Source organism: Vulpes vulpes, chromosome 12 (genome assembly GCF_048418805.1).
Source record: "Vulpes vulpes isolate BD-2025 chromosome 12, VulVul3, whole genome shotgun sequence".
In the NCBI taxonomy this organism is placed as follows: domain Eukaryota; kingdom Metazoa; phylum Chordata; class Mammalia; order Carnivora; family Canidae; genus Vulpes; species Vulpes vulpes.
In genome coordinates, this window is record NC_132791.1 from 181,259,159 (window position 1) to 181,278,328 (window position 19,170).

At 43.7% G+C, this 19,170-nt stretch overlaps 1 protein-coding gene across 4 annotated transcripts in view; it reads right to left on the reverse strand.

Moving 5' to 3' along the window:
* Nucleotides 1–19,170, reverse strand: part of WWP2 (WW domain containing E3 ubiquitin protein ligase 2) — a 143,115-nt gene that overhangs the window by 61,729 nt on the left and 62,216 nt on the right. For all 4 annotated transcript variants that reach the window (XM_072731606.1, XM_072731607.1, XM_072731603.1 and 1 more), the window contains 2 exons: nucleotides 16,634–16,771; nucleotides 14,705–14,801 (listed from right to left, as the gene is read on the reverse strand). In XM_072731606.1, the coding sequence (XP_072587707.1) occupies nucleotides 14,705–14,801; nucleotides 16,634–16,771 (235 nt within the window). The remainder of the gene's footprint in view (nucleotides 1–14,704; nucleotides 14,802–16,633; nucleotides 16,772–19,170) is intronic.

Below are 19,170 nucleotides of genomic sequence, written 5' to 3' on the forward strand. Positions count from 1 at the left end.
GGCAGATGGAGTTTCTAAAATGACCCCTCCTCCCAAAGATACCCTACCTTAATGCCTAAAACCAGTGAATTAGACAAAAGATCACACCTTTGATTATGTTATACAGCACAGGTGACCTTAAGAAATGGGAGTTCATACAAGCAGCCTGATCTAACTGCACAATCTAAAAGCACTATGCTTTCTCTAGCAGGTGTCAGAAGTAGAGAGCAAAAAAGAAAATCAGAGAGACCCAAAGCTCAAGGGGGCCCCTACATGAGAAGGAATGCAGGTGGCCTTACAGACCTGAGAGAGGCCCCAGTTAACAGTGAGTAACTACACCGGCAACTAACTAAAGTCTACCAACCACAGGATGAGCTTTGAAGCAAAGCCTTCCTTAGACTTTCCAGATTAAATGCAGCTTGGCTAATACCTTGATTTTGGCCTTGTGGGACTCTGAGTAGACGAGCCAACCAGGCAACACTGTGCTGCTACAGAACTGCGAGCTAAAAAAACATGATCCTTTTAAGCCCTAAATTTGTGGTGATTTATTACACAGCAGTAGAAAACTGATACAGCCTCTCAATACAAATAACTGTCAATTTCCAAGCCTTGGCCCAAATTCTGATTGCCCTATTTGACTTCAGAAGGTCTTATGCAGCAGGTGTGGTACAGCTCTGTGTGGTCAGGGCTCATCTCACAGCAACTGCATTTCTGTGGTGCGAAGTCCTTTATGAGACACAGGTCTAAGATTCAACAATCACTTGGGAATTTCAACTGTATATAAGTGAGGTAGTACTGTTCTTAATGGGTAAGTATCATTCTCTTCCAGTAGAATTCAGGTACAGGGACTTTATATATTCTTTTCCCCAAAAAAGACATATTTATGTGTCAACTTATGTCTGATTGCAATGTCAACCTTAAAAGTTGCAAGGATTTGAAAAGAAAACTCCACGCAAAGGGCCCAATATGGGAATATCAGTCATGAAGAAAAAACAGACAGAACAGGAGAGACTGAGCGGGCAGTGGGAACCCACCATGCTCTTGGCGGTTAGGCTCAGCCTTGGAAAGCACAAGGCAGTCCTGATAAAAAGTCTCCCCTACACCCTGGGCCCCTGAAATCATCACTTCTCAGGAGTCGTGGCGCCAAGGAATGTAAACTAGTAGCAAGACCCACCCCGAAGTTTTGGCAAATAAGGACCAAGAACACAAGACTCTTTCAACTCAACAAATATTTATTGAGCTGCTGCTACGTGCAGCAAGGCACTATTCTAGGCTCCGCTAAGGACAGAAAGATAAATAATGCACAGATGCCTTTAACATGGTATTTGGCTGCAAATCTGGCGCCACTCCCCCTGCACCCTCTCCCCTTCCAAAAAGAAGTAGATGGAAGAAGTTACTCCTCAATAGCCTGCAGTTCATTCTTTTCTAAGCGTAAAGCAAAACTGAGTAATAGGACTTAAAACATTTTTAAACCTTTTTAAAGGTAAAAATTTGAAAAAAGAAAAAAAGAACAAAAACAACAAACAAATCTGGTCTTACTTTCTCCTTCTCCTTCATAAAGTAATTATTTGCACTACATCCCACCCTAGGTTTTCACTAATCTCATCTTTTTAATTTTGTGTCATTTTGCCACTAAAATGCTATACTTTCAAACGCTATTTATCTACACAAAGTAAACTCAACACATTAAAAAAAAAACCAACACATTAGATGCGCTAAAAAGTAAAGTCAAACAAAATCTGCAGACAGGGAGCAAGTGAATAAGTTCCCATTCTCTTTACACCGCTGGATGCAGAATTTCACAGTCCATTGTCAAATAATCAGCGAGTCTAAGATGACTTCAATTCATCAAGACCAAGAAAAGGCACAGCAAACACAGGCTTAAAGTGCAAAGTCAGCCTATAAATACGAAACAAAACAAAGAAGGCAGGACTGACAGAAACTGAAAAGTCAAGAGGATGGTGAAAACAACTCCTAGGATATCAAGAATCAATGACACATAAATGGCCTGTGGCAGTTTCAAAACAGATGCTATCATGCTGGTGTTTTAAAAATTTAGTTAAGGGATCCCTGGGTGGCTCAGCGGTTGGACGTCTGCCTTTGGCTCAGGGCGTGATCCTGGGGTCCTGGGATCGAGTCCCACATCAGGCTCCCTGCATGGAGCCTGCTTCTCCCTTACCTGTGTCTCTGCCTCTCTCTAGATATCTCTCATGAATAAATCAATAAAATCTTAAAAAAAAAAAAAAAAAAAAAAAGAACAAACCCTATGGGGTGCCTGGGTAGCTCAGTCAGCTAAGTGTCTGACTCTTGGGATGTCTGGGTGGCTCAGTGGTTGAGCGCCTGCCTTCAGCCCAGGGCATGATCCTGGGGTCCTGGGATTGAGTCCCACATTGGGCTTCCTGCATGGACCTGCTTATCCCTCTGCCTGTGTCTCTGCTTCTCTCTGTGTCTGTCTCTTATGAATAAATAAAAATCTTTAAAGAAAATGAAAAATATAAAAATAAAAATTCAGTTAAATGACACTGCAAGCAACCCTACCCAAAATACAAGGAGCAAAAAAGTTGAAACTAAATGGGTGGGAGGAAAATATGCCAAGCAAATACCAAACAAAAGGAAGCCGGGATAGCTATGCTAATGTCAAACCAACAGACTTTTTAAAATGATTTTTACAAATAAGGTATAATTTACATAGAGTAAAATTTACCCTTTTTAAGGGTACAGTCTAACGAGTTGTAACAAATGTATACAATCATGTAACAACCACCACAATCAAGACACAGAACATTTCTATCACCCCCAAACATTTCTGGTGCCCTTTTAAAGTTAATCCCACCACCCACCCCATCGATTCCTAGAAACTGCTGATTGGATTTCTATCCCTATAATTTTGCCTCTTCCAGAATGTTATATAAATGGATTCATACACAATGTAGCCTTTTGTGTCTGGCTTCTTGCACTTAGCATAATGCTTTTGAGTGTCATCTACATTGTTGTAGGTTGTTCCTTGTCATCGTTCAGACCAAATCAATTTTCAGAGAAAAAGCACTAAAAAAAGAGGATTGTGAGATAAGGATATAAAGTTCAATTTGCACATAAACCATATTTCAAATTAATAGCATGGATCCAATAAAATAATCTTGCAATGCATAAAGCTTAAGTTCATGGACACAATCCAGCCCCACCTATTGCTGCCCTCATCTCCTATTTTCCCACCACTCCCTCCACACCAGTCCAACTAGCTTCCCTACCCTTCCTCCAACTCTAAAGGCCTTGGCAGAAGCCATTCCTCTGGCCCAAATGTTCTTCTTCCCAGATATCCTCATGGCCAGCCCTCATCTTCAAATCCTTGCTGAAAGGTCATCTCCTTAATAATTCCTCTCCTGACTGCCTTATTTATTTCTGCATCTTGTTAAATAATACAGTCATATGTATATTTGCATGGGTCAGATTTATTTTTTAAATAATAAATATCAATAAAGCCAGAAAAAAGAGGAACACTGGGATTCTGCATTATAGAAGCCAAGGCACAGGATGTTTCCAGAAAGAACTAATCTGCAAGGTTAAACCTGCAGATAGGTCAGGTGGGCCTTTGTGGCTATAATCTTGGCAGGATGAGAGAACCAGATGCCAGAATGAAGTGAACTAATACACAAGGGGAAATAAGAAGGGAAGCCCAAAGAACATTGAGACCAATATCTTCACTATATTTTTAAAAAGTTAAGGGTACATAATAACTTCAGAACACTGTGATACATGAAGCATAATGCTATATAAATTCTGTACTTCAGTTCTGGAACTATTTTCATCTAATACAAAACTTACATGTACAATTGTTTCAGTGTTTGAAAGGAGTCATTCTATCAAGACTACTGAGTGCACCATTGTAAAGACAGTCACCAAACTAAACCCCAAATCTCCACCTCCACAGAACCCGGAGCTTTCATAAAGCGTCGAGTGCCAATAGAATCCGAAAGGAAAACCCTAACCTCCACACTACGCCACAAGCTGGCATAAGCAACCCCTTTCCCTGCTATCCCCATCTGTCCAAAGCATCTGCCATCAGTTCTGTTCTGCTCTTTAATCACCACAGGCTCAAGCTGCCGAAGCTCCCATAACTAAAAAGTGATTTCTCCAAGACCCATACTCTCTTTATTTGTGTCTAAGTCCTTTCCCTTTCAACTACAATTTTCTAGAACTGAGAAATCCCAGAATCCAGATACAGATCTGATTAAAGTAGAAACATCACCACTGTGCCCTCATTGTGGTGACCCTTATAATGGCCCCATCATTCAATGTCACAAATACATTTTGTTTTGCCCTGTATCTCTTAAAGTTTGGTTTTCATTCCTCTCCCTGTGGATATACTTTCACAGTGTGACTGCCCCACAGCCACATGGGCTGCTCACGCCAATCCCATCTATTACAAAGGATGCCATTTTAAAATAACAGTCTCATAAGCTCCTCCCCTCCTGCATTTCTTATTTCCATGAATTACATCACAAAATGCTGAGCCCTCTCTATTCTCACTCATCCTTCACTATTTCATCAGCCAATCATCCAGTCCTGTTCAATGATTACACCTCCTAGGTATTTCTAGGTATTTCTCTTAACTTCTCTCCACTCTGCCACTGCTCAAGGCCAGTTCCTACAACCATCATCCTTTCGGTCCCTGGTTCTTATCTCAACCTCCACTGTGGCAGACATTCCTGCCGTCTTCTGTTCCACATGTCTCTCCCTTTCTCTCCACTCACTCAGGGGCTAGAAGACTCTCAGATTCCCTTGCAGCTAAGTTCTGGAAGTGATGCAGATTATACCAATGAGAAGCTCTTGCAGGAGATGTGGAAAGCAGAAAGAAAGCAGAGACGGTTCCTCTTGTGGTGCTGATGGCTGGCAGGGGCTCTGGTGGACTCCATTCTTCACTGCTTAGACACCAGCTTCCTGTGTGTGAGGCAGCTACAGGGGCAATAGCAGTTTCCTGACATCTGGATTACAGATGCAAAGCTGGGACCTTGAAACTAAGGATGAGGAAGGTCACACTTCCCTCCAGCCCATGTAACGACTTCAGTAAACACCCTATTCCTCACATTAAATCCCTTTCTGCTCAAAATACCTAGAGTGGCTCAAAACTCAGTGGTTTGCTACTTCCAAAGAATAAAATCTAAACTTCACAGTAAAGCATAATGACCCTTTATGAACTGGTCTTGCCTTCTTACCATCTCCCCTAGCAGGGATCAACAAACTGTCTACAAAGGGCCAAAGAGCCCTTTATTTTCAGGCTTTGTAGACCATCCAATGTCTGTCACAACTACTTACCTCTGCCACTGTAGCATAAAAGCAGCCACAGACAATATGTAAATATATAAGCATAGCTGTATTCAAATAAAATATTATTTTTAAAAAACAGGTGGTCAAGAGAATTAAGACAAGCCACAGACTTGCAAAAGAAGAAAATACTTGCAAAAGACACAGCTGATAAAGAACTGTTATCCAAAATATATGAAGAACTCTTAAAACTCAATAATTGGAAAAGAAACCACCCAAGTGAAAAATAAGCCAAAGACCTGAACAGGCATCTCACCAAAGAAGATACACAGGTGACAAGCCTATGAAAAGATACTCCATGAAAGGGGAACGCTTTTGCACTCTTGGTGGGAATACAACTGGTGTAGCCACTCTGGAGAACAGTATGGAGTTTCCTCCAAAAGTTACAAATAGAACTACCTTACAACCCAGCAATTGTACTACTAGGTATTTACCCAAAGGATACAAAAACACAGATTTAAAGAGGCATATGCACCCCGATGTTTATAGCAACATTACCAACAATAACCAAATCTACGGAGAGAGTCCAAATGTCCATAGACTAATTATTGGAAACCTATGAAGAGAGTCCAAATGTCTATAGACTAATTAATGGACAAAGAAGATATGGGGGGGGGGTGTACATAACCATAAATATGTATAAAGATACAAACATGCATATATTTATAATGGAATATTACTCGGCCATCAAACAGAATGAAATCTAGCCACGTGTAATGACACAGATGGAGACAGAGTATATTATGCTAAGCAAAATAAAGCAGAGAAAAACAAATACCATATGATTTCACTCATATGAAATTTAAGAAATAAAACAGCTGGGATGCCTAGGTGGCTCAGCAGTTGAGTGTCTGCCTTGGCTCGGCATGACCCTGGAGTCCCAGGATTGAGTCCCACATCGAGCTCCCTGCATGGAGCCTGCTTCTCCCTGCCTGTGTCTCTGCCCCTCCCTCTTTCCCTCCCTCTCTCCCTCCCTCCCTCTCTCTCTCTCTCTCTCTCTCTCTCTCATGAATAAATAAATTAATCTTAAAAAAAAAAGAATAAACTGAGGGTTGATGGACATTAAGGAGGGAACTTGTTGTGATCAGCTCTGGGTGTTGTATGTAACTAATGAATCAGTAAATTCTACAAGTGAAACCTATTTTACTGTATATGTTAACTAACTAGAATTTAAATAAAAACTGAAAAAAGAATTAAAAAAAAAGATGTTCCACATCATATGTCATCAGGAAAACACAAATTAAAACAGCAATGAGATACTACTACAAAGCTATTAGAGGGCAGCCCGGGTGGCTCAGCAGTTTAGCGCCGCCTTCAGCCCAGGGCCTGATCCTGGAGACCCGGGATCGAGTCCCACGTCGGGCTCCCTGCATGGAGCCTGCTTCTCCCTCTGCCTGTGTCTCTGACTCTCTCTCTCTGCCTCTCTCTCTCTTTCATCTCTCATGAGTAAATAAATTTAAAAATCTTTAAAAAAAAAAAAAAAAAAAGAGCTAGAGAGTTGACTGTGGTTGCTTTGTCCACATCTTCACTCTCATTTCAAAAAAAAAAAAGGCTATTAGAATGGCCAAAATCTAGAACGCTGACAACATCACATGCTATTGAGAATATGAAAAAACAGGAGCTCTCATTCATTGCTGGTGGGAGCGCAAAATGGCACAGCCACTTTAGAAGACAGCCTGGCAGTTTCTTACAAAACTAAACATATTCTTACCATATGCTCCAGCAAGCACACTCTTTGGTATTTACCTGAAGGAGTTGAAAACATGTCCACAAAAAACCCTGCACACAGATGTTTACAGCAGCCTTCTTCATGGCTGTCAAAATGTGGTAGGAATCAAACCTGTCCTTCAGCAGGTGAATGGATGAATAAACTGTGGAACGCCCAATGGAATATTACTCAGTGCTAAAGAGAAATGAGCTCTCACGCCATCAACAGACATGGAGGAGGCCTAAATGCATATTACTAAGTGAAGGAAGAGAAGCTGAGCTACATACTTTACAATTCCAATTACAGGACATTCTAGAAAAGGCAGTTGTTTTGGAGACTATAAAGGAATCAGTGGTTGTGGGAGCTAAGGGGGAGGGAAGGATAAACAGGTAGAGCACAGAGGACTTTTAGGGCAGTGAAACTAAGCTACACTATATAATGGTGGATAAGTGTCACTATAAATTCATCAAAACAAAAATAAATAAATAAATTCATCAAAACCCTTAGAATGAATGACACTGAGAGTGAACTGTAATGCAAACTATGGACTCTAGGGGATAAGGATGCATCAACCAACGTAGGTTCATCAACTGTTTAACAAATGTGCTGTGCTAGTACGTGATGCTGATAGTAGGGGAGACTGTGTGCACGTGGGCACAGAGGTTTGTGGAAAATCTCTGTAGCTTCTGCTTAATTTTGCAGTCACCCTAAACACTGCTCTTAAAAAACAAACAAACAAACAAACAAACAAACAAACAAACAGGTGGCATCCTGGATTTGGCCTGTGAACCAGAGTTTGCTAGAACCATCACCCCAAATATCTTACATTTCGACATTAGCAAATGACTAATATTTCCTCAAATATGCTAGGTTCTCTTTACTCTGTCTTGCCTTTGCCCACACTGTACTCTCTTCCTGGAGGGACTTCCCTTACCCTGATGCCACTGGTCTGCAATCTCCTTCCAAAGTACAGTTCACACGTGGGAGGTCTTCCCCAAATTCCCCAGGTGAATTCAGGTACACTTCCCACGATCTTGCAAGTGAACTCACCACCACCACAGGGTCTCCCGCACTACACCATCACTTTTGTGTCCGACTCCTATTAGATGCCAGTCCGTGATCATGGGGATCAGGGCTTTCTATCTCTTGGTTACCATAGCCTACCTCAGAATCTGGCGTTCTTGTCTGTGGAAAGAAAATTGCTTTCAATTGCAGATATCTGTCTTAACCTTCTCCTAGTTCATGAAAAGTTCACAACCAGCTTTCTCTGGGACACACCACACTTTTCTAGGCTCACAGAGAAGAACTGCTTTTTTTTTTTAATATTTTGCAAATTTTATTGGAATTATACTTAATTTGTTAATTAATTTGGAAGAAATGGACTTTATAAACACCTATCCAAGAACATAGTCTATTTACTCAGGACTTTTACACATCTTTTCAGTATTCTTCAGGTAGTTCTTATAAATTTGTTTTTACTGCAGCCAAGAAGAATACTATGTTTTTCATTATGTTTTCTAACTGATTATGCTAGTATGCTGTTCTCCTGTGCTGGTGTGTTTAAAAAAAAAAAAAAAAAGCACTGATTTTGTTTATCTTGTCTGCCCACCTTACCGAAATTTGTCATTAGTTCTAATTTGTGTTTGCAATTGATAATCTTGGATTTCTAAGCACAATAACTACCTATAAAATACACAGACCTGGATAGATAAGTGTGTAATAACGTATAGTGCAGAATTTTAATTGATGCAAAATGAGTAAGTTAACGTATAAATGAATGTGTAATAAACCTCCATGATTACTTTCTGATGCCTTCCTTTAACAACACAGTGAGTCCCCTGTCTACAGCCTCAATCCTCTTCCATATAAACCAACCACCCAGAAAAGAATCCCTTGTAAGCAGAGACTGTGTCTTAGTTATTCCTAAAAGAATAAATGAATTACACTTATTTCTCTTCTTACTCCTTTCGCTTCCTCAGAAATCCTTAGGCTATACCCAGATGTGAAGTAAAAGCTGTTGAGCCTGAATGAAAACCGTAAAGGTGTTCAGTTGCATTTCATGGCGACAGGGTGACATCTCTAAATAACTACAGTTTCAAGTCAAGTAGCCTTTAGTCATCTCAACTGAAGGAGAGGTAGCAGCAGCCAACAATGACTGAGAAAATGGCCCAGGGCCCAAAGGCTCAACTCCCCTCCTGTCCGTCCCTCTGTCCCCATTAGCTTTGCTTCCCAAACCCTCCTGGCCCTCCCAGGGCTCCCAGCAGTGTTCCCAGCAGGCTCACGCCCGGCTGAGTTTATTTTTCTTTCCTTTCTGGGCTAGGCTGTCTCAGACACAGCTGATGAGCTATTTAGAGCTCACCAGAGACCTTGGGGCTTTGTAAGTCCCCGAGACGATAACTCTCTTAAATCTTCAGAGGTCATTAATGCCAAGGCGAGGGAATCAATAAATTTCACGTTTTCATCAAAGCAGGACAAAAAGGAAAGAGGAAAGGAGGGTGGATGAAAACTCTATCATAAGAGGTTCTGAAACTTTTACATGTGAAAGAAGCACAGGGGAACATGTTAAAATGCAGGGTCTGATCAGCGCTGGCCAGTACTCGTAGCTGACAATGGACGTGGGCAAAGTGCAGGCCTCCCTCCCTGCACACCAAACACACAGAGGCACATATATCTGTGCACAGCCACATACACTCTCACACAAAACAAAGATGTACACACACAACAAAGGAAAATTAACTGCTTTAGCTCCTTACAGCTTCTTCAATAAGATTTTTCAGGCTTCAGATCTGTTAATGAAAAAATTCAATGCATTCTTCCCTTTTTGTCTCCCTATGTCCCTATATAACTGTGGAAAATCTACCGAGATTCTTGACTGAGCAGAGAGTTAGTCAAGTCAGAAGGAATCTCAGGCTGTGCTTGGAGGAGACAGCCCTGTGGGTTTCAGGGGCAAGCTGATTTCACCCTTAATGCCCCGATTTCATTAGAATCACCAGGGAGGGAAAAAATTCACAGGTGATAGAGCATCAGCAAAGTACAGAGGGACTCAAACATCCCGACTTTCTACTCTCCAGTCTCGAATTTCACACCCATTTCTAACCCAGCAGTAACTCTGAAGACAGCTGCCGGTACCAGGGCGGATCCGTCTGCTGGGTCCTTTCCCACCTCGGATGCCCCACTGGTGGCTTCTCTCGTTCACTGTTGGCTCTGTCAACTAGTCAGTCCCTGAGATACTGTACTGAACCCTTGGACAAGGGACAACAGTCTCTCTGCCAAGTCCCCCTCCACTTTCCCCTGGGTCTTTCCCTCCACACGCAGATCTCTCTCTGAACGTCCCATAACACTCATATTTTTGCCTGTTGCATACAGGTCTCCTGTACCACGAAGCCTGGGAACTCGCCATGCAAAGTCAAGACCATGCTTCTGGCAAGCCATGTGCAATGTGTGCACAGTCCCAGGCACATATCAGATCTTTAAAACCTGAATTGACTCAGGCACAGTTCCCAAAGCCAGCCCTCATTCCAGCAAAATAAAATAAACGCTGGGGGATTATTAAAGGGTGTGGTAAGTACTCCCCATGCCAACTAGCACACACCCTCCCAGGGGGCTCCATAATGCACCAGGCACTCTCCACTGCTGCGCTGGAATAAGGAACATTGGCTGAGGACACAGGGCAGGATGGCACACTCACAGAATCCTGGGTATGCCACGTAATTGCCCCCCCCCTCCCCGCGCCAATCAAATGCCAAATTGTGTTAGGTCAGCCCTCTCAGGCCACCAAGACCAGTTTTGGACACATTGTCTGGCAGTGACCGCCTTTCATCTGGAACCCATTCCCCTAACTCCCAAACTAAATTCTCAAGGCTGAGATTTCGAAGTGACAGGAGCACGACCTAGGAGCCAGTGTGGAGCACTGACTTAGAATCCCTGGCTACTGTTACAGATATAAACTGGGCAGAAGAGAAATCAGTGGTGGTTACAGAGCCCAAAGAAATCCTAAATTCTAACATCTGCCTCAATAGCAAACAACAGTCTCTCCAACCTAAACCTAACCTAAAACCACTGTTCTCGGTTTTAACTTTATATAAATGACATCATACTGTATTTTTTTTCCTGTGACCTGTTTCTATTGTTCAACATTCTATCTCTGAGATTCCACCACATGGATGCAATGATCTTTCACTCATTTTTTACTATGGGATGGTATTTCATTGTAAGACTATACAACAATTTATATTTGTTTTACTCAACCAGACCCATGACTGCATACTAATACGGTGTATCTACGAATCAATTTATGCCACATGATAAAATACCTAGGGATGTTTCACCCAATTATTCTTAAAGAGTGGGTAAGATCCCACTGAAAAATAGAGCGTGGAGGTCTTATTCTGCAAGCAAATGGTCCCTTTACTGGATGACCTTGGGTAGATGAACCCCTAAATAAAACCCTTACATGGTTCCACTTTGATAGCTTAATAAAGCAGGGGAAAGGAGAGGAAAAGGCTGTTTGACATCTCTATCTTCACCTTTAAAAAAAAATAGATTTTATTTATTTATTCATGAGAGACATAAAGAAAGAGGTAGAAACAGAGGGAGAAGCAGGCTCCTCACAGAGAGCCTGATGCAGGACTCGATCTCCATACCCCAGGATTATGACCTGAGCCGAAGGCAGATGCTCAACCAATGAGCCACCCAGATGCTCCCACAGTCTTCACCTTTGTGGACATCTCAAAGCATCTTTGATCATGGTGAGTAGCACCCCAGTCCAAGAAAAACCTACCCATCAGACAGCAAAAGCTAAATATTTAGTCTAGGAGGCAGCAGGAGGAAGCCCATCCTCTCTACCCCAGGAAACCTAGGACAGCAGAGGATTGTCCTTGAATCCTAAAGGCTTGATTCATCACCCTGCTAATTACAGTCCTTGATGCAGAAGCATCAGCCATGCCACACTTCCAGGTCCGCAGGTGAGGAAGGAGGTATGATGGAGACTCTCTAGAGCAAAGGAACCCACTGCCACTATCCCCGAGCACTCCCAGCACACACGGCCCTCAGACTGACAGAGCTCAGCTCAGTTAATTCCGACAATGACTTTGTGACACAGGTGATATTCCCATTTTGCTTCTGAAAAAAACTGAGGTGCTGAGAGTTAGTGACTTGGCTGACATGACACAGCCTATAAATGACAGGCCAGGATTCAATCTACATTTTTGGTTTTTAAAGCCCGGTACTCTTATCCAGACAACTACTCTGCTACCACCTGCCTGTGCACACTGATCTTCTCAAGTGCAGCAGCAATGGGGAAAAGGAGTTCTCAGGGACACAGAAGACATCGTCTTCGGGTGACCCTTTCAAAAGTGCTACTGAAGGGCAGCAGGCTCCATGGGAACACAGAATAAACACTTAGGTGGCAGAGGCCTGTGAAAGTTCAGAGGCCATGCGTGGAAAGTGCTACAGGAGCTAAGCAGACCAGGGAGGACTCTCACACCGCTCAAAGTAACTGGAAGGCACTCTGCCCACCAACAGTTAAGTAGCAGCAGATGTCTACCATGGGTATGAGCAAAGATGCACTCAATTTTCTTTCTTTTTTTTTTTTTTTTTTTTGGTAAGATTTTATTTATTTATTCATGAGAGACACACACAGAGAGAGAGGCAGAGACACAGGCAGAGGGAGAAGCAGGCTCCATGCAGGAAGCCCGATGTGGGACTCGACCCCAGGATCCCAGGATCACGCCCTGAGCCAAAAGCAGACGCTCAACCGCTGAGCCACCCACATGCCCCAGACCCAATTTTCTCTTGAAGTCTGGCTGCTGCTTTATAAGATAGCAATCCTTAACACAAACAACAAGGAAGGGCTACTGGGACATGTGAATTTCAAGATCTATTAACCAGAGAACTTCAGAGAGAGATAAATAGGTCAAGATCTTAATTCCAAAGTTATTAAGAGCTAGACTCTGCCTTCCAGCCCCTAAATAAGTGACATCAGTTGCATATGACACAAACTTTCCAAGTCAGCTAAAAGACCAAGATGGCAGCTGCTAGTGCCAAAGCAAAGAAGGCATCATTCTCAGAGTGAAATACTGAGGTGTTCTTCTTCTCCACCAGCTACTCACCACCAAAGAGATTCTGTTTTCTCTAGCTCTGGGTGCCCCTCATGCCTCCGTTGACACAAAATTTGCCAATTATATCATCGGTCTTCACTCTGTGGGACTTGACTGTCCTAACTTAGAACTCATCTAGCGAATTAAGGAAAAGAGTGAATGGTCTTCAGGGTGTGAGGCAGCACTGCTACAGAAGCTTGGAGAAAAGAGAACAGGCAAATGGCACCTTGGCTTCTACTGATGCTACACACAAAAGATCCAAACACGCAACCCTCTCTTGCTCCTGATATCTGCCTGGCACTGAAACCTTACAAACTCTCAAAACCACCAAATTCAGAGAAGCTGACAGCTGTCGTTAAAGGGATGTTTCAAGATGCAGCGGGTATTGGCTGAAATCTTACTGTGTTTCTCAAAGCATTATTTCCACTTCCTGGGGCTCGTTCGGGAAGATTTTTTTTTAAGATTTTATTTATTTGACAGAGAGAGAGAGAGAGAGCACAAGCATGAGGGAGCGGGAAAAGCAGGCTCCCCAGGGAGCAGAGAGCCTGACATGGGGCACCACCCCAGGCACCTGAGCCAAAAGCAGATGCTTAACCAACTGAGCCACATAAGCACCCCTGTTTGGGAAGATTTTTACTAGTTTTTTTTTCACCTACTCTCTACAGATAATAACGGTTTACAAACTATACTCATATGACTCTTTCCCCTATAATTTTAATGTCTGGAGATTTTGTGCCCTGTGATTAATAATTTAAAAAATAATTTTTTAAAAGTCCCCAACTCCCTCCTCCCCATCTCTTTAATACATCTAAACCTATTCTCCTGCCTGGGAATTCAGGTGAGGTGGAAATGAGTTGGCGCCGTTAACACAGGTGTTAGATGGGTATGTCGATAAATAAAATTAAGTCATTCCTGATAGGTAAAATAAGTAAAATATAACTCAGACTCCAAGGGCAGGAGGTCTCAATCGATACTCCAAGGGAATTATGGATCACCCCCAGAAATAGAAAAGCACAGACAGAAAAATCTTACATGCAAAGAACCACTGCATGGGATGCCTGGGGGGCTCAGTGGTTTAGCACCTGCCTTTGGCCCACAGCGTGATCCTGGGGTCCCAGGATCGAGTCCCACATGGGGCTTCCTGCATGGGGAGCCTGCTTCTCCCTCTCCCTGTGTCTCTGCTTCTCTCTCTGTGTGTCTCTCATGAAAAAATAAATAAAATCTTAAAAAAAAAAAAAAAAAGAACCACTGCTTAAACATTTCTATGTGTATCCTAAATGGCTCACTGTGGTTGCTGCCCCTGAAACATCAAACACCATGCAAGTTCTGTTTGACAATACTTCTTATCCAAATAACCAGCTTAGCCAGTCCCAGCTGCTGACAAGGAACCCCTGCACCTTCTGAGAATCCTGAATTCTGTACTCCCCTCTGGACCTCCCTAACGTAGTGAGTCAGTTATAAGCCCTCTGGAAATTTCCAACAGTTTCTAACATAAATTGTTCCTTGCCACCTCCCAACATGTTTTCAATAGCTCTGAGCACCTTCCTTGCTCCTCCTCATCCACAAGGGGGATGGGTGGGGGCGGGGTGGGTCTTACCGAGATCTCCCACCAAAGCAGTTTGTGCTGGGGGGCTGGTGCCGGTTCTCTGGAGCAACAGATGTCCCGCTGGATTCTCTCGAAGGTGGCTGGGCTCCTAAACAGGGGATCCATCACAAGAAAAGACAGAAACATTGAAAATTCAATCCTTGTTTGAGACGTGGCTCGGAAGCAAAGGTCACTCCATGTGTCCAAGTCACCCGCCACATGGGACACTGGCAGTTAGGCAGCTGCAGCCTCCAGTGTGAATAAAAATAGGGAGAGCCAGAGGAGATTCGAGTGGGGCCCCAGAACACAGGCGCCTGCTCAAACCTGGGAAACAGCTCCTCTTCTCCAAGACCTTCAAGAACGTCGAAGGCACTTATAAGCAACTTGCCTGGTGCGTTAAATCAACTTCAGCCACGCCACATGAGACGCGGAACAGATGCTGACCATGCAAAGTGGGGGCAAGGAATTGGGGCATCTGTCCATACTGCAACCAAGAAACTTTTTAAAAAGCCAAGGCAGATTCAATTCAAATCAAATCATGACACTCTTCTGCTAAGAACCCCCCAACAGCTTTCTGCTTCTGAGGATGAGGTCCAAAATCCTTATCAAGGCCTTCAAGGCTATGATGGTCTGAGCCAACCTGCCCTCATAGCCTCACCTGCCACCACTCTCCTGCCTGCTGTCCCCAGTTCAGCCACCCCGGCCCCTTCTGTTTCTTCTGCAGGCCAAGCCCACTCCCACCTCAGGGCCTTCGCCCAGGGCAGCCGTCTACCTCTTGCTCGGCTACCCCATCCCCACACCTACATCTTGGCCTGTCTAAACCCTTCAGCTCCAGTGGGTCTCAGCTTCCTCCAAGAAACCTTCCCTGGCCCCCAGTTTAAGTGAGATCCCCCTAAAGGTGAGAATCTCATATCACCAAATACTTGTCCTTCATAGCTTTTCTCATGATTACAATTACATAATTATTTCTGCATTTACTTGTTTCACATCTATCATCCCTGTCCCCACCAAGTAAATCATCGGCTCCCAGGAGAAGAGACCATATGAATTTTGCCCCTGCCATCTGGCTAGCACCTGGTCCAAGAGCTAGTACATACCAGGTGCTCAATTATGGATATACGTGCAGAATGAGTGGATAACGCAGGTTTCCTCCACGCACTAAAAGTACCCGAAGATCCATCCACCAGGGAGGAGCCTCAAGTCAAGGCCCATCCAATCACTGAGATTCTACCCAAATGCCCTTAAATTAGAATTCAAATTTCACTCCTCTGAAGCTACAGAAAGCCTGTTTGGGGCCTGGAAATTGCCACAGTTACATCATATTTAACGAGAAAAATTATGGAGAAACCCAACCCATCTCAGACCTCAGACTTCATGAAATAATTTCCTGCTAGATCCAAAGGTGACTAATTTCAAACTAGATCAAAAGAAACAAACTGCCCTCATTCAGGACAGAGCGGGAGATACTCCAATTTCCCTGCTTCTGCCTGTATTTTGCTGGTGTGAATCTCTAAGACACATGGTCCCCTTTCCCAACCAATGCCGTCTTCTAAAAAACACCCTCAAGTTCCCCAGGAAGTTTAACTATATTGGGAAGAAACATGGGCCCAAGCAACATCTAATAAAGACATTTTATTTTCCTGAGTCCATGTGGGATGAAAAGATGTTTTCTCTGCCCTCAAAGCAAACAACACACTTAGGAAGACTCGACATTTATTTTGGTCCTTTATCAGAAGGTTGTCCTTAAGAAATCCTGTCACAGTTTTGATCATGCTAAGATGGCTAAGAGGAATCAGGGCTAGCGATGGGCCAGGACCGGCTGAGTGGTACCCAAACCCAGGTACCTGGTAGAGAACCAAGCCCTGGGCACCTCCTCTTACCCCCACCCAGTCCTGCCCCACCCGGTCCCAGCACAGCCCTGGGGAGCAGGGCGGCACTCACCGTCTGTCACGGCACTGCCATTAGGCACGCTTCCCAGATCAACAGTTGGCCCGTCCAGGAAAATTGTCAGCTCACCGCCTGAGACAACACCGCCTTTGTTCTCCGTCTGCAGGTTCAGGGTCAGCTGCGTGTTCTCCACTGTTGAACACGAAAAGCAACAGCAATGGACTAAAGCAAATGCACCCCAAGTTCAGATTCTGTAAATCAGAAGCCCTCATTTAACCTACTCTGGCATCCCTGGCAACATTTTTCTACAGCTTCAAATCTGTCTTGTGGCATGGAAAGAAAGAATGGGAAAGAGCAGGTCGAAATTGTCATCATTGCTGTGTCAGACTGGTGGGAAAGGCTGTCCTCTTGTTTTTCTAAACATTTTATATCTTTAGGTTAGCTACACAATTTCTACATGACTGATTTGTTTGCTTATACTTGCAAGACTGTGAAAATGCCCAGAGATAGGGACACCTGGGTGGCTCAGCAGTTGAGCATCTGCCTTCAGCTCAGGGCCTGATTCCAGGATCACATCCCACATCGGGCTCCCTGCATGGAGCCTGCTTCTCCCTCTGCCTGTGTCTCTGCCTCTCTGTGTGTCTCTCATGAATAAGTAAATAAAATCTTAGAAAGAAAAGAAAGAAAGGAAAGGAAAGGAAAGGAAAGGAAAGGAAAGGAAAGGAAAGGAAAGGAAAGGAAAGGAAAAGAAAAGAGAAAAGGAGGGATCCCTGGGTGGCGCAGTGGTTTGGCGCCTGCCTTTGGCCCAGGGCGCGATCCTGGAGACCCGGGATCGAATCCCACGTCGGGCTCCCGGTGCATGGAGCCTGCTTCTCCCTCTGCCTGCGTCTCTGCTTCTCTCTCTCTCTCTCTCTCTCTCTCTCTCTGTGACTATCATAAATAAATAAATAAAAATTAAAAAAAAAAAAAAAAAAAGAAAAGAGAAAAGGAAAGAAAAGAAAAGAAAAGAAAAGGAAAGAAAAGAAAAGAAAAGAAAAGAAAAGAAAAGAAAAGAAAGAAAAGAAAAGAAAAGAAAAGAAAAGAAAAGAAAAGAAAGGAAAGGAAAGAAAGGAAAGGAAAGGAAAGAAAGGAAAGAAAAGAAAAGAAAGAAAAGAAAAGAAAAGAAAAGAAAAGAAAAGAAAAGAAAAGAAAAGAAAAGAAAAGAGAAAAGAAAAGACAGGCCCAGAAATATCGATGGCACACGGAAGCAGTTAAAAGCAGCAAACCCCCTGTCCATATAAAGAATGGTGGCAAAAAAGGAGAGAAACAGGTCAGGAGAACCTGAGGAAATGTCATCAGGAGTCATCTCTAGATGAAGGATTACAGGGGCTTCTTCTCAGATTCACCATATTAAAAAATATTGTTCTCCATTTTCACTTCTGAAGATGTTTTGCTTTGAAATAAGGGGAAAGTTTTAAGCGATAACAGTTCAGTAAAGGTAAGTCAGCCCACGATAGTCACAGGGCCCTGGGTGAGTCCCAAAGGAGATCAAGTGGTCGACAAATGGCTCTGGGACAGAGGTGAGAAGGCACCTCGGAGTCACCCGGCCCCTGGAGCACCGGCAGTCAGTCCTGTGGGCGAGCAAGAAGAGTCAGGAAACCACAGCAGAAAAATAAAACAAACTGACACGAGGCAGAAGCCCTAAACCCTCCATGGGCTGGAAACTGTTGCGCACATGCCCCCAACGCCCCCAACGCCCCCACCACCAAGCCTGGCCACAGGGAACAGCTTCCACCCTGTTACTGCTCAGGAGCTAAAACCTGCAGTTCAGGGTCACTCAGTAATGACCAAGAGAGAGCAGCGTTTATGAGGATTTCCACAAGGCATGCAGTTGTTCCGTGCCTTCCCACATCTTACAAAGCCAGGCTAGGAGAGCACCACATATTCCAACCTCCCTCCCCACCCACCACCCATTAAACCACCGCTTTATTCTATCTCTTAGCTGCTACTGTATTATTATAAACTACCTCACTGGTTTTCTAGAACAAGGCAGCGTATGTATAAATAAGTCTCTCTTTAAGTACCTTCTAGAAACGACCTCCCCCAACTGAAAAAGCCTGCTCCAAATTTAAGATCCAGACACCATCCTTGAAGAACTTAGGAAAAGTCTGGATCAGTTCAAGGATCTACTACAATAATGTGGAAACCAGTCATCCTTTAGGTGCTCAAGTTCTCCTAAGCATCCCTACCTTCCCTCATTTTCCCTTGCCTGTAACGGATCTCTCCAAATCCTTCTGAGTCTGTTGCTATTTTCAGCCAGTTTCACTCAAGGGCTTGGTAAGCTTCAAATATTTCTATAAAATAATGCTTGTAATCTGAAAACGAGTTCCTTCAAAAGTCTAGCAGTCAGGAAAGAACTGAGGCCTTCTGACACAGCCAGCACCTCTTGCCAGCCATGCAAATAAGGCACCTAGGAAGGAGAGCCTCTAGCCCCAGTCTAGCCTTCAGAAGACTGTGGTCCAGCCACTGTATGGACGACAACCTCATGAGAGATCCCAGGCCGGATTTCTCAGCTAAGCCACTCAGAAATCCTGACCCACTGAAACCAGGAG